The 15,032-nt window shown below is 29.3% G+C and overlaps 1 protein-coding gene and 1 long non-coding RNA gene across 2 annotated transcripts; one reads left to right on the top strand and one right to left on the bottom strand.

Moving 5' to 3' along the window:
• LOC119662156 (elongin-C-like) lies at positions 1-7,814 on the top strand. The gene is made up of 3 exons (XM_038071712.1): positions 1-125; positions 538-940; positions 7,613-7,814. The coding sequence occupies exons 2-3, from the start codon at positions 564-566 to the stop codon at positions 7,752-7,754; spliced, it is 519 nt and encodes a 172-aa protein (XP_037927640.1). The 5' UTR covers positions 1-125; positions 538-563; the 3' UTR covers positions 7,755-7,814.
• A 4,491-nt stretch (positions 7,815-12,305) lies between these two features.
• Positions 12,306-13,774, bottom strand: LOC119689888. Its single transcript, XR_005253510.1, has 4 exons — positions 13,575-13,774; positions 13,152-13,475; positions 12,719-13,079; positions 12,306-12,618 (listed from the first exon to the last, which is right to left on the bottom strand). It is a non-coding gene; the product is annotated as an uncharacterized LOC119689888 (long non-coding RNA).
• Between the last annotated feature and the right edge of the window lie 1,258 nt (positions 13,775-15,032).

Here is a 15,032-nt window from a genome sequence, read left to right as displayed (position 1 = left end):
CTTAACAATCGTTATCAACATTCAACAGCAACAATTAAGGAATTGCTTACAGAATTATTGTAAACAAAAGGGAATAGAGCTAAACCCTTTACTGTTTTAATCGATATTTTCTTGAGACACAGAAGGTAAGTTTTACTTTCAGTGGAATATAAATAAAATATATAGCTGTTTATTTTTTCTTATCGAAAGTGACTAACTATTTAAAAGTTAGAACGTTAGACCATACAACGATGTTTCTAGTACTGCCAAATACTCATCATCAGTAGTCTTAAGAAATATTCGAATTTTTTAATTAGTTTATAATCCGTATATAAACTTCCTGGCACTTGCAGTTCAAACAAATTATATGCGGACTATAAACTAATTAACAAAAAAAAAAAATTCGAATATATCCTAAGACCACTGATGAGGAGTAATTAGGAATACTCGAAACTGTCACGTAAAAATTTAAATACTATATCTTCGTCAATATTCAACGTGGAGATGAGTACAGTTTTATTTAATTACCTTATATAAAATGCATATTTTTAATTATAGCTCTTTGTAAGTGAGGAATTAGAGCAATGGAAGCTAACGCGGAAGTGGCACCAACACCTGCTGCTGCTGAGCCAGCGGCTACTGAGCCTGCTGCTGCTGCACCTGCTGTTACTGAGCCTGCTACTGCTGAGCCTGCTGCTGCTGAAGCTGAAGCTGAAGCTGCACCTGCGCCTAGACTTACACCAGTACCTGAACCTGAGCCTGTCCCTATAGTGATTCCTAAAATTTACCGTGGTATTGAAGGACCAAATGCTCCTTATCTAAAAATAGTTTCAGGTGATGGGCATAGCTTCATTATCCTTAAGGAATACGCACTTATCTCAGGCACAATCAAGGCCATGTTGGCTGGGCCCCGTCCATTTCGTGAGCGTGAGCCACATGAAATTCGTTTCAGGGAAATACAGTAAGTTTGTTCTTATATGTACTGGTTAATATCATCACATATCAAAACATTTAAGAATAGTAATATATGGACAATATATGATAACACATATCATTTTGAATTTTAACCATTCGTGGTCTTTAAGGGTGAATAATATATAAAGAACAAAAAGCTTTCTAAAATAGATTAATCTTAGTAATTACGACTTGCTGAATAATTACTGTATCGCTAATCACGGTAACAGCAATTCTAACTTTGTATGGATAATATTTTTATATAAGACGCAGAATATTAACTAGAAGTTAATTTAGACTTGCTTACTTATAAATTCTTAAACTAGGCAATAAATAGAATGCTTTTTGCCTTCTTCATCAATCTGAATTTTTCTATATACTTATCAGTTTATGGATGGGGGAGAAGGAAGCCAGCAGATAGATTATAGTATGTAGGGCTTAACAAATATGTAGGGTCATTAGGCAATAAACCGTGGGCAGGGGGCATAACATGGAGCCATGACAGTGACAAAGCTCCAGTTAAGAGATAACTGGAGGTTTTGACGCAAAATTAGACAAATTTTGAGCAATATATAATGGAATTGCATATCAATAAATAATATATATAAATATAGGCTATAACATTTGCCATACTGTCTTTAGTCACGTAAATTAATTAAATTGATTATATTATGTCAGTTTGGTTTTAATCCAGTTTGTGACAACGCGCAACTCTCCACAATTGCAATGGTCTTTTATCAAGCAGCTAAATGTAATTAAAGGTGTAGCTATATTAGTTAAGAAAAAGACTATAATTTTTACTTTCTACTTATGTCTGCGCTTACATATCACATATCTTCTTCAAAGGTTGGTAATATTGGTGAGACTTGGGACTTAACTGTTATTTGACATTAATTCACAACACAGAGAATATCGTCCAGATCTATTAAGGATCTACCAAACTTATTAGTATAAGTAGATGGTTTTTACTCAAAGACAGACAACTTTAAAGAGTTGTTAATTTTGAAGCAGATATGAGACATATGTGTTATATACTTGTATAATATATATGTATACATAAAGTTAAAACGTTTGATACAAATTTCAATATAAACTATTTTCTTGATATACACTGAAAAAAAAAAGTTGTAATATCAACAATTTTGACTTTTGTTTCAAGTATTTTTCTGAGTCATATTGTACCCAACAATGTCTAGCAGTTCTCACAACAATGTAAACATTTTTGACGAAATTGTTACCATAACAAGATTATTATTTAAAATAACAATTAATCGTTTTTGACTAAATAACAATTTATTTGTCATTTCAAGAATTTTAACCTTTGTTTTTACAGTAAAAATTTGTTAATTCTACTAAATAAATTGTCGTCGTAATATGTTACGTTAAATTAAGATACTAAATCAAAAATAAGATATAACACAGTAGTTGTATGTATAAATGTTTTATTTTGTTAATACCTAAAGAATTGTACACAGATTTAATTTATATTAGATAATTTATTACATAAGATACATTAGGTATTAGATAATAGATAAGAAATTTCTTACTCTTAAGCAAATTATTTTAAAATCTTAACATAACCTCTCCATTATTTAATGTACATTGTTTAATAGGATAAGAAACTTCACTAATTAATTTAATATAATAACAATTACATTTGTTTAAAAATTTGTAGGATTGAAATTTATTTGAAAAAACAGTATTAATTTCTTGACCTATCACATAAAAGTCATTAGTCGATTCATAAAATATTGTTATTATAATACATATAATATTGTTCCATCGTACGTAACTACCTTTTTCATATATTATACCCTTGTAAGATAAGCTATTGACTTCATACTCAATAGTAAAGTTTGTGCATAAGTTTGTATAAAAATTGAACTGAGTTAGATCAACTTGTGCAACTTCTTTAAGATCAGATATATCCTTTTGAAAGAAATTATTTTCTAATGTATTTGATGCAAATGTAAGGGAGGGAATGCTTTATAGCTAATGTGTATGGAATGTTTTTCCTTGAAGTAATAACATTTGCATATTTTTTGAAAAATGCGTGCTTTCCTTCAAATCTAAAACACCACAAATGCCTGAGTGGACCCACGGATTTTATTGCAGAAATATAATGAACCATGAAGTGATATTTCGGTTTTAATTTTTCACCAAAATATTCAACAAAAAATTTGTTATGTTTAGCGATCAAAAGCTGTAATTTTTTTAAAATTGCTTCGTCAAATTCTTCTAATAAAACGATGTCTACAATTTCCACGAAAGTTACTAAAAACTCATATACAATATCCGATTCATCAATTAAATCTCCAATTATTAATAGGACACAATGCAAGAAAAGTTTCATTTCAGATGCATTCATTTTTATATTACAATTTTTTAGTTGCATTTTTGTAAATGGTGGACTTATATTTCTCGTGTTTGTAGGCCCATATTCAAACATTTGTTTCCTATAATTAAAAGATTCCAAAGTAAAAAACTTCTTTTCGTATATGAAATAATTTAAGATTTTATGTATATTATATTTTGCGACTCCAAGAAATATATCGTGCATAATATCGCACATTTTGTTGTCAGTAACATGAAAGAAGGGAACTGTATTCCATATAGAGTCTTCTCTAACGGTAGATATTTCTTCCCCATTCATTTGAAGGTTTTCTATTTCTGATTTATACCTGCTTTTATTGCGAATATTTTCTTCAATTTCGACAAATGTTGTTTGACAGTGTTCTTTTGAAGCTGAACAAAATCTACAAAAATATTTACTATTAAAACCTAAAACTTCGTTTAAACCTAAGTTATCCCCTAAAATTTGACCTATACAAAAGTAAATAGTGGTAATGGTTCCATCTATGCTAATGTCAATTCCATTTGTACTTAGATCTTTAATGGCATCAATAAGGTATTTGAGAGTTTGGTGATTACCAAAGTGTGATAAATCTTTTGCGTTAACAAAACCCGCAACAAAAATGGTGCTTTGATGAGATAACTGGTTTTGTGGAATTACTGGAACTGAAAAATATATACCACAAACTGAATACTGATGGCCCCCAAGAGGGTTATTTATTTGAAAAGAATCAAAATAAAGAAATAATGGAAACATTTCATTATTAAATTGACTAATTTTACTTTTCCATAGATTTCCATTTATAAAGTGATTAAGCCTATTACACGATTTGATACTTTCAATATTTTGTAAAGTCGCCTTCAAAACATTTGGTGATTCAAAAAACTTTTTAAGTTGATGTTTTATATTACAAAGGCAACCTTCAATTATATTTTCTTTTAATGTTGGATAACCACGAACAACAACTTCATCTAATTGTTTAGATATTGTAAATAACTTGGGGTGCTTGTATAAATTTAATGTTTCTAACTTTTTTATTAACATGAATTCAGAGAATATATCCTTAAAAGGATTTCTAGAATATAACATTAATTCATTAAATAGTTCCCTTTTTTCATGTTGAATAAATTGGTGAAAAATCTCAAAACCCTTTAATATCGGTTCAATTATATGCTCCACAATAAACGTTTGAAATTCAGGAATGTCTTTTCGATTGAAGTTGATTTTTGAGTGCAATTTTAAAGCAAATCTTAATATATCCATTTCTATTAATTTTTTAATTTGAACGATGTCAATAGTATAGTTACCTGGTGAAATAGACTTCACATTATTTACGATACTGTCATCTTGAATATCCTCTTCTTCATTATTTATTGAATTTTTAGCTAGGCTTTCAAGTTCATTAGTTCTTAAAGTTTTTGGCAATGAAATACAACTTATATCAAGAGGTGAATTGACATCATGTCTTCGAATATGATTCCTAAACTTATACAAATTTTGAAAATGTTTATTACATTTGTCGTAAAGACATATATACTTGTAGGTTGTAGGTACTTTATGAATACTTTTTAAGAGAGTTATTAAATAATGCGACAAGCTAAAAATAGTTTTACAAATAAAGCAAATATGTGTGGATTTTTCTTTAAAACTTTCAAATGGCATGTCTAAGTTTACATAGAATATTTTCAATTTTTGAAATTTTTTCTTTTGAAGGTTTTTCGTAAACACACATCTGTAAAAAGATCCACACATATTTGCTTTTAAATGAAAAATCTAAATTAAATACAAAACATATTTTCATAACTAAATCTAATGCACTAAGTACACTTCCTACTTTATACTGAATATTATTTAAATTCATATAAAATTCTTTTAAAGTTTCTGAAGAATTACCAACAACAAAAACCTTCGGCTGAAACGTTAGTCCTTCTCTTAAGGCTAACTCCTTGAGTTCATCCACTTTTTGTTGATAATTATTAATATTAAAAATATGTGTTATCATATCTTCTTGCGCGTCCGTTATAGATGGCTTACTTATTTTACTGATCCGTGGAGGTAAAATAATAGCATGTAGTAAGTTGAAAAAATAAAAGTGCTTGCAATCTAGAAAAATATTCGTTATTTTAAAAAATATCAGATATATAATATTACTCCATACTTATATCACTTGCTACTTTCATTTTTTTAAAATATTGCTGATTTAGTTTATCTTTTATAGACGACGGAAAAAATAGTTTAGTCACTTTCTGCACCAAGTCCTCTATTTTTTCAAACATTATCATTTCTTTGCCAGGATAGAGGGTTGAAAAGTCAATATCAATTAAATCGTGACCATTACAATCGCCGTATCTCGGCCATTGATCAAGAAACTGCTGTATTGATTCTTTATGCTCCTTCATTCGTTTAACTGAAGTCTCCTTCCACGGAGTCATTATATCATTTGGTGTGTTCCAATAAAGCCATTTTTTTCTCTTCTCAAATTCAACATCACCATTTTCTGCAGAAATTTCAGCTTCAACATTAATTTGGATTTTCTTGACATGATCATCGGGTAGAGTTTTTCGCTTATACAAACAGTTGCAATATCTATCATATAATTTACCAGATGGGTTTTTTTTACTGGTACGTGGAACGAAATATGTCAATGCATTTTCTGTTGGAAACAAGTATGTAATAGACTGAGCAATTTTTATCATTACTTTTGGATCCATTTTTATAGTATTTAATATAAAATGGTCAGCTATTATTTTGACAATAGCATTTTGATCAGTATCACTTAAATATTTTGTAGTGTTATATTTTTCAATAATATCTTTACCGGCCACAGTGTTAATAAGAATACTTTTTATATCTATATTAGATTGGATAACTGGAACATTACAGCTTTCATTAATTATATTTAATGGTAGCGTTTTTCTGTTATTATATTGAGATTCTTGAAAATTTGGGCAACAAATGATTGGATCAAGCTGAAATTAAAATACTAATATATTATATTGTACGAAATTATAAAAATAACTTACATTATTTTCGAAACGCCACAGTGAAAGTCCGTGTCTAAACCTTATTTTATCAATAGTTGTTCGTCATTAAAAATTTCATCGATATCATGAGAATGCATCATTTTAAAAATATCGATACTAATTATTTTTAAATTCACAAGTCTACATATAGCACCAGACGATAGCTCCCATTTTTCAAATAATAATGATATTTCAGGGCTTACTTCCAAAATATCAATATTTTCGGAAAACAAGCATTCATTCGAATAAGAGTTATTCATGTTTATTTTTTAATTTTGTGATAATTTGATAAAATAAAGTACTATATTCGAAACACATAATATTAAAAGTTCTACATATACAAATAGCTTTACAAATATTATAAATATGTTTTTAATCAAGCAAACAAAAAGAAATTTGTATGCAATATATGTATTGATGTACATTAACTAAACGTGTGCCGACATGCACGGCTATGACGCCAGTTTGCAAAAAATTTTTTAGCAACTTGTAAATTTTCTATTGCACGACACTTAACATTATTTATATTTATTATATATTATTTATTTTATATTTTTATTTAATATATTTTTTATTCAAATTAACAAACGTGTGAATTTAATAACATTTTAACGCGTACATTGTATATACTGATCGCAAAATTGTTCACAACTTGAATGATGCACGCAAAATAATTTTCTGTTCCTTTTGTTTCTTTCACTGACTCTACATCAGAGAGATGCACAAAAAACAACAAAAACAATAGTTCTATGCAAAATGCTGCAATTTTTCTTTAATTGAATGTCACAACAAAGAGTGTGAATAAAGAAAAAGAGCGAAATCGCATCATATCATACTCTCTTATCTGTTTCGGCAGTTAGAATTACAATAGAGAAGAGCATTACAAAAACAAATAAGATGCTCGAACTATGTGTTAACAATTTTCTTATTTAATATTACAATTTCTTCTTCTTGATAAAACAATCGTTACATTTTTAATTTAACAATAAAATACTTGCCAATACAATTTCTTATTTGTCCCTTCAATTAAATAACAAAATTGTTCGGAGAACAGAAAAAATGTTAAAGGAACAACTTTTTTTGTTAAAGGGTCATCAATAAATTTTCTATTGTAATGTCAACAAACTTCTTTATTAAAAAAATTGTTACCACAAGTAAATAATTGTTAAAGCAACAACTTATTTGTTACATCAAAAACTTTTTCGTCAAATAAGAAAAAATGTTATTTTAACAACTCATAATTTTTTCAGTGTACAATAACTATTTTATAACCATGATATACGGATTTTTTATAATTTTCCAGGTCTCATATTATGCAAAAGGTTTGCATATATTTCCAGTACAAGATTAACTATGAAAATAGCATGACTGATGTTCCTGATTTTCCTTTGGAACCGGAGATTGCAGTTGATTTGTTGATGGCATCGAATTTTCTAAATTGTTAAAAAATTCGTCATACATGCAAGATACAGAATATTTTTTAAAAAAAGACTAAAAAATTTAGATATAACGTTTGATTAATATATATTTCACAATACATTTATATAGTTCAAGTTTTTTAAATAATAGGAAAATTCGAATTTTTAATTAATTTTATTTAATAAAGTTTGTTACATTAAATTTGTTGTGATTTTTTCGTAAGGAAGAAAATCTTGCTCATCGAAAATAATATGATTTATTTTATTAAAATATATTTCTCTTACTTCTGAATATATATTTCCTTTTATATATATATATATAAAGTGTATATATCCTTGCAAATATGTATATGCTATACCTTTTCAAGTTTTGGATCAAGAGAGAATGCTTAAGAAGCTGACTTATGTATGTTAAAAAGCTTGTTTATTTACATTTTACATATTTACATATTATCTTGGTCTTGGTTACTTACCTAGTTGGAAATTTATTTTTAAGGGTTTAAGGTTTCAATATTTTTCGTCCTAAATGAGTTAATTTATTAATAATGAGCTCATTTATGTGAAAGCTCATTGTATGATAAATTATCCTCATAAGCGGCCTCCTTAAAGGAGATAGAGAAAATATGTTATAAGACATATCATTTTATTTTTTAAGTATTTTTTTGTACCAATAACGCTAGTATATTTGTCAGCTTTTGTCGAGTTGTTCAACGAGAACCTGTACATTTCTAGCATGATTCAGATTAAATCCATTCCGTCGAATTTAGATCATTTAACATGTATTTCGTCTTTCTTGATGAATTATCTGTTCATCACGTAAAAAAGTTACATCCCTAAGAACCCATTTCTTCTAGATGCCAAAACCATGCATTCACGGGGAAGTTGGTTTATTGGTTTCTATTTCTTACATGTTTTCACAACTTCTGCAATGAGTATTATAAGGAAATATGTAGTTTCTCTGTCTGAGTTTCTATTTACCAATTACCAGAGAGGACTGCACTAAGCCTTACAGTATTCACTTGATCCCTCTGGATAAGTTCCCAAGATCTAGTGTTATTATAAGATCATGTTAACTGGAAAGTTGCAAATGCTATATGCTATTGGCAAAAAGTAGACGTATTTGCTTCTCTTAATGGTCTCCATGTTAACATTGACAGTTATTCCTAGGAACACATATAGGAATGCACCAAGGCGAGCTAAGCGGTTTGATTTCTAATTTCCACAATATTCATGTGTTCAGATCCAGATAAGAGTGATGTCAGCTAGCCAGTTCAGCTATTATAATTTAGCTTTATCAGTTTATGCACATCGTCAATTATTTCGGAGGTATTTGCAGATCTTGTACGCTATCTCGCGTTAAGAAAACGGCGAATATATTCAAGCGTTTTATACTAGCATTTCGCAGTTCCAAGGAATAGAGTTTTATAGCCAAGAGTTAAGTTAAGCTGTCTGAATAATCTACTTTAAAAGACATTATAAATCACAAAATCAAAAGCTGAATAAAAAACTTTCGAATACATGCGAATTTTAACTATTAATGAAAAGTTTTCCTAGTTACAATAGACGTCAGCTTGTTAGCAATAGGAATGTTTCCAAGATTTTGGAATTTTTCAGGAAACTTGCAGAAAAGCTTGAATTTATTGTACTTTAGTACAAAATGAGAAGTTATTGTACTAGATATGAGTACGCACACTAAAAATTTAGTATAACTTTAATCCATTTCTTTTCAAATTGGTTTAAAAAGCTTGAAATTACATGAAAGTTACAAACTAGTTAACTTGCTCGTTAGATGGCGGTAACATATTAGTCAAGACAACATCATATGCTTTTCACTTATATATCGCCACCTAATAAATGAACAATTACTTTCTTTATTTTAACTAGGAAAACTTTCCATTTATAGTTAAAGTTCACTTGTATTCAAGGGTTGTTTTCCAAATTATGCTTTCATTTAGTTTATTTTGGCACCCCCAAGAAAAGAGCTTCTCATTGAAGAAGCTATTAACAAACAATATTTTAACGTCTGCTTCCCAACGTAAAGCAAACGCTCACTAAACTATAAGATGTTTTAAAACCTATTCCGGATCCGATGAGATTAATCTCAAAAAAATGTAAATTATTTTATATTTTAATGGCTTTATGTGATGTTGTATTATTGTGTTATAAACATCAACTGCCTGGCACTCCAAGGCAGTATTCTATATTCACAAAGCCGCAAAGCCTCGACATGATTTTTTCGTCGAGCAAATTCATTGTAAACAATTTCCTTTGAATCGAAGGCAGTGTTCTGCATTGCATTAATTTTGTTCTTCTCAATATGAAATTTAGAGAACTACTCTTTTCTTTTTAAATTAATATTTTATTATAATATCTAAAGCAGCGTTTTCCTTTTCAGTCTCGTAAAAACTTATGCGGAGGACATCAAATTCGAAGCAAGAGTGTTGGGACGAATTTGTATTCATTCATGGTATTTTCTAGCTACCTTTTTTACTTCGTTTTTTACCGGGAATATTTTACGGTTCCGATAGATTTGAATGTTAGTTACATACCATTTAGCGTTTACTATTTCTCGTAGAGACTGAAATCTTTGAAGAATTTCGATGTTGGACGATGAGGCTATTATCCATATTTTAATGCCGTAGGTCCATACTGGTTTTAGCACACTTTTGTATAAAACAAGTTTATATTTTAGGGATACTGAAGATTGTTTAATCAGTAGCCAAAACATTTTTTGGTATTGGATCTGAAGGGATTTTCATTTGTTAAAAAGTGCATGCCCAAGTATTTTGCGTTGTTTGATTGCAGAATTATTATATTATTAAGTTTAATTTCTGGACAGGTGTCTCTTCCCATTCTGAATTTGAGATGAATAGATTTTGTTTTATTTGCTTTCATGCGCCCATGCTTCAACCATTTTGTTGATATATGATCAAGACCAGCTTATAGTTTGAAAGAGACTACAGAGGGATCGCTGGCACTTCCCAGGATAGCTGTGCCATCTGCAAATGTACCAGTTAGAATTCCTGTCGTCTTCAGTAAATCGTATGTGAAAAGCAGATAAAGGGTTGGAGTGTCTTGTGGTAGTCCAGTTTTAATATTATGTAAAGAAGACATTTCATTCTCGTTGTTCACATAAAAGAGTGTTTTCAATAGATACGATTGTATGAACGTATAATAGTTAAGTGTAGGATGGTAATTTTTTGCAGCTGAAGAAATGCATAAAACATATTCAACTTCTTAAATATTAGAGTCCGTAAGCATTTTAAGCAACTTCGTGTCAACGCTGGGGTATATACTTAAGATATATATTATGTTTAACTCTTCTCTATCATCTTACACATCGACATCAAATAAGTATTTATGATTTTGTGTTTTTTAAATTTTATAACTATGTTTAATAAAAAAAATATTGAGAAACTAATTCAATAAAACAGACATTTTTATGAGATTGAAATGGAGCACATCAAAATTAATTGACTCATTAAAGTTAGACCATAATTCTACAATGTCGCAAACGTCGTACATTTCGTTTTTATTTAACAAAACTTGGCTGCAGCCCAACTGCTGTTAAATGCTTTCAAGAAATGCATTTATTGCAAGAGCACATCTCGTTGACAGGCAACGAATTTTTGGACTGACACTTATTTTAATTATTCTGAGTTGTCATCTATTTAGCTTAGAATTTCCGGGGACAAAAATTTGAATTCCTTTTCATGAGAATTTACAAGCAACGCCTCTAGAAGAGAGAAAAATAATTAAAAGGACTGCAGCGCTATTTTAATTGCTGCTATATAAATGACTTTATTTCCAGGATAATAGGTTTTGCAAGACGTTTCACACATTTACAATACTTAACACAAAGTTAGTAAAAATATAATTTTAATGAGTGTTTTTTTTTTTTAGTGTATTCGACTATTAAGTAATGGAACTGATAACATATATAAAATAAAATTCTATTCTTAAAAATGTGAATTATAAAAGGAATATATTTTAATATACAGTAGATTCTCGAAAATCAAAATAGGAAGTTAGGAAATAGGAATATAATCTTCTGATTACCAAAAGATTCTTATGTCAACTAATAATGTTATTACTGTTGTTAGGGGGCTGTGGCACTGCGAACATAGGTCTCTAAGGCCTGTTGCGTCAATAAAAAGTAGTATAGAACTCACTTTACAGAGTTTTATTGCCTTTTCCGTAAGAATTTACATTTCCAGGAGCCTATTCCATATGTGCATTAGCGCAGGTCATTCTAACAGCCGACTACTCATTCTCTTCACAGAATCTACAGTTTGCATCCGAATGTATGCCCATTCTCGTAAGGTGGTAGTTTAGTAATATCCAGTGTTATAATATCCAAATTATAATTTTTTAAATACAATTATTACTTACACAAGCATTTTATCAATCCTAATGTGAGTTATTGTTGATTTGTCACATAAATGTTAGTTCTTAAGGATCAAAATTGTAACTTCAGAAGCTTACGAGCTTTGCAATGATTCTATATTAATGAATTGATCATGTCATCAGAGTAAGAGTGTTAGATTTTTTCGCTATATTTAATACTTTATTGCTCACATATTTTAAAAACTTGAAGATTTTATTTAACATTCAATTAAATTAAAAATAAAAACAGGTGCAGTGGGGAGATTCTGATATTTCTGGTTTATCAACGGGTTTTGGTGACTTTCAATCCATTTCTCAAGTACGCTATATGCAATGTGACGAACTAGATGTGGTTAATACTGCTATTATTTTCCAAGAATTTTCCAAGTTTGTGGTGAAATGAAATGTAGTGGAAAAAATTGCTCAATACATTATCGCTTGAATAGTGTTATGGTGATGCTGCTCTTCCAAGGTGGTTTGTAAGTAAAGTGTAGATAGGTTACACCTAAAAAATATTAAAAAGCAATGTAAACATTATTTTTTATGGATATTTGATAAAAATATGCATAGTTCTATTGCAATACTAAAAATCTTCTAACACTTACTTAGTCTCAATGAAGGTCCATAAAGCAATTGTGATCTATTTTATTAGAAGCTCAAATTTTTTTCCATTCTTTGGCATAAAAAGATATGATACACACTAAATCAAATTAACTAATTCAAATGTACGAACATTCCATATTCCAAATCGTGTCCCTTTTCTTTTCTGTTCCGTCAACTTATTAGGTGACCGGTTGTCACTTCGTGTGAAAACTCGAGTTGTTTGATTTGAGTAGACGCAGGTGAAGGCAGAGATTGACAGTTGATTCGAGAGGCTATAGTATGACGCAACAGAGTCCGTATCCCTCATGTTATCTTTTTATTTGAATGCAGTAGAATGAAATAGGACTTTCTTGCATTAATGGTCTGAATAAGAACAAAAACAGTTGATTAATTTGAAATATGCTAATTCGATCACTGACTTTATAATAATCTTACCTTAATGTCTATTCTGCTTTTTGGTTTTTCTTTAAAAAAGAGAAACTGCTTAATTTGCAAAAGTTTAATGATAACTTTGAGTATATTAGCTATACTAACAGGATCGTATAAAGTTGTCCACAGTATTTCCCTTTCCCACGTCATCATGTTCACCATCCCCATTTAATCCCACCCACTAATCACACTGACCCACTCCACCCCGTCAGTTATATTATTTAAGACTACTTAGTTACGACGTCTCACCAGACGTCGTTGCACATGTTTAGCGAAAGGTCCGATATCGTCCTCGTAACGGACGCCTCTCGCTAACAACCGGAGTCTTCGCTTAAAATAAAATGTATAAAAGTTAATATAAAATATTAAAAAGTAAAATTCAACATTATTTTTTTATATTTTTGCAATTATACACAGATTTTTACTTACTCTATAATTTACACATTTATAAAACACAACATAGCAAAATAAAAGAATTATTAAAATAAAAACCACAAATAAAAAATATACACGTCCCGGCGACTCTTTAATTGATTCTTTAATAATTTCACTTAAAGGGGGCACAGCCATGGCTAATATACTATATAGGTAAATTTAATAAAATGTATTTAATTTTGTACAAAAAATTGAAACAGATATTTGTTGTGAATAAAAATTTTACTCAAGAAAATTGTATTTTTAAAAAGAAGTTAATAAATTTCAATGCAAAGTTTTTAATTTGAAATCTCAAAATACAAAAAGTAAATGAAACTATACGAAAACTCATATAATTAAAATCATTAATTTAAATTACATATTAACAGATATATTAAATATTAATAGATAATAAGTAGATAAATAATGTAACTAAGCTTAATAGCATATTCACACTGTCTCATTTAGGCGGTTTTGCTCATTATAGCGGTTTTTCTCATTATAACTATTGAGAATGATTCACCATACGAAAATATTACATATAAATGAGCTCATTATCAATAAAATAGCTTAATTAAGACGGAAATTGTCGAATGCAATACTTAAAAATAAATTTCCCAGAAGGGAAATTTCCGAAATTTAATATGAGTGTCATATGTTTTTTATTAAAAATGTAAATAAACAATAGCTAAACTGTAAACAAACGCATTAGGGAACATGATTTTTAAGATTTGAATAATGTTTCTGCCTTATTCTCTCAAGGTAGACTTTAATCATTGGAGCTTCCAAATCGAAATGTATGTTTTCATTTCTGATATACCAGGGTGCACCAGTTATCATTCTTAAGATCTTTGGTTGAACTTTTTGCAGGATTTCTACGTTTGACGAACAGGAATTATCACATAGCTCTAAGCCATACATTCAGATTGGCCAAATGACTTGGTTGTACAACAAGACTTTGTACTTTAAACATAAGGAAGACTGATGTCCGATTAGTCAGCGAAGGCTTATAGCCTTGAGCTTTATTTGAGTCCTTTTTGTTTCCATATGTTTCCGCCAAATTAAGCATTTGTCAAGGTAAAAAAAAATGTATAAACTTTTCCCGAGATGAGTCTTTTTTTTGTATTATATGTGTTAATATAAGTTGTAATTTAATGTCAAATTTTTCAGATAGAAACTAGTGCATTTCGTAGAGGTTTTTCGAACAGTAGTGAACTACAACAACAAAAATTCATTTTATATTATTTTAATTATTTAAGTTTTTGGCTGACCATACAGCTGTTTCGAATATTGCCAAATACCCATCATCAGTGGTCTTGGAAATAATTCTCGTATTTAATTATTCGTAAATATTTTTTTTGAGACTGCAAATACTTGGAATAGAAGTCGTGTCTTTTATGGTTACGCAGAAATTCATTTAATTAAAATAGTATAAAATTAATTTTTGTTGTTGTAGTTCACTACTGTTCGAAA

The sequence above is a fragment of the Teleopsis dalmanni genome, chromosome X (assembly GCF_002237135.1).
Source record: "Teleopsis dalmanni isolate 2A chromosome X, ASM223713v2, whole genome shotgun sequence".
Lineage (NCBI taxonomy): Eukaryota > Metazoa > Arthropoda > Insecta > Diptera > Diopsidae > Teleopsis > Teleopsis dalmanni.
The sequence above is the reverse complement of the archived record's forward strand: the minus strand, read 5'-3'. Positions and strand labels throughout refer to the sequence as shown.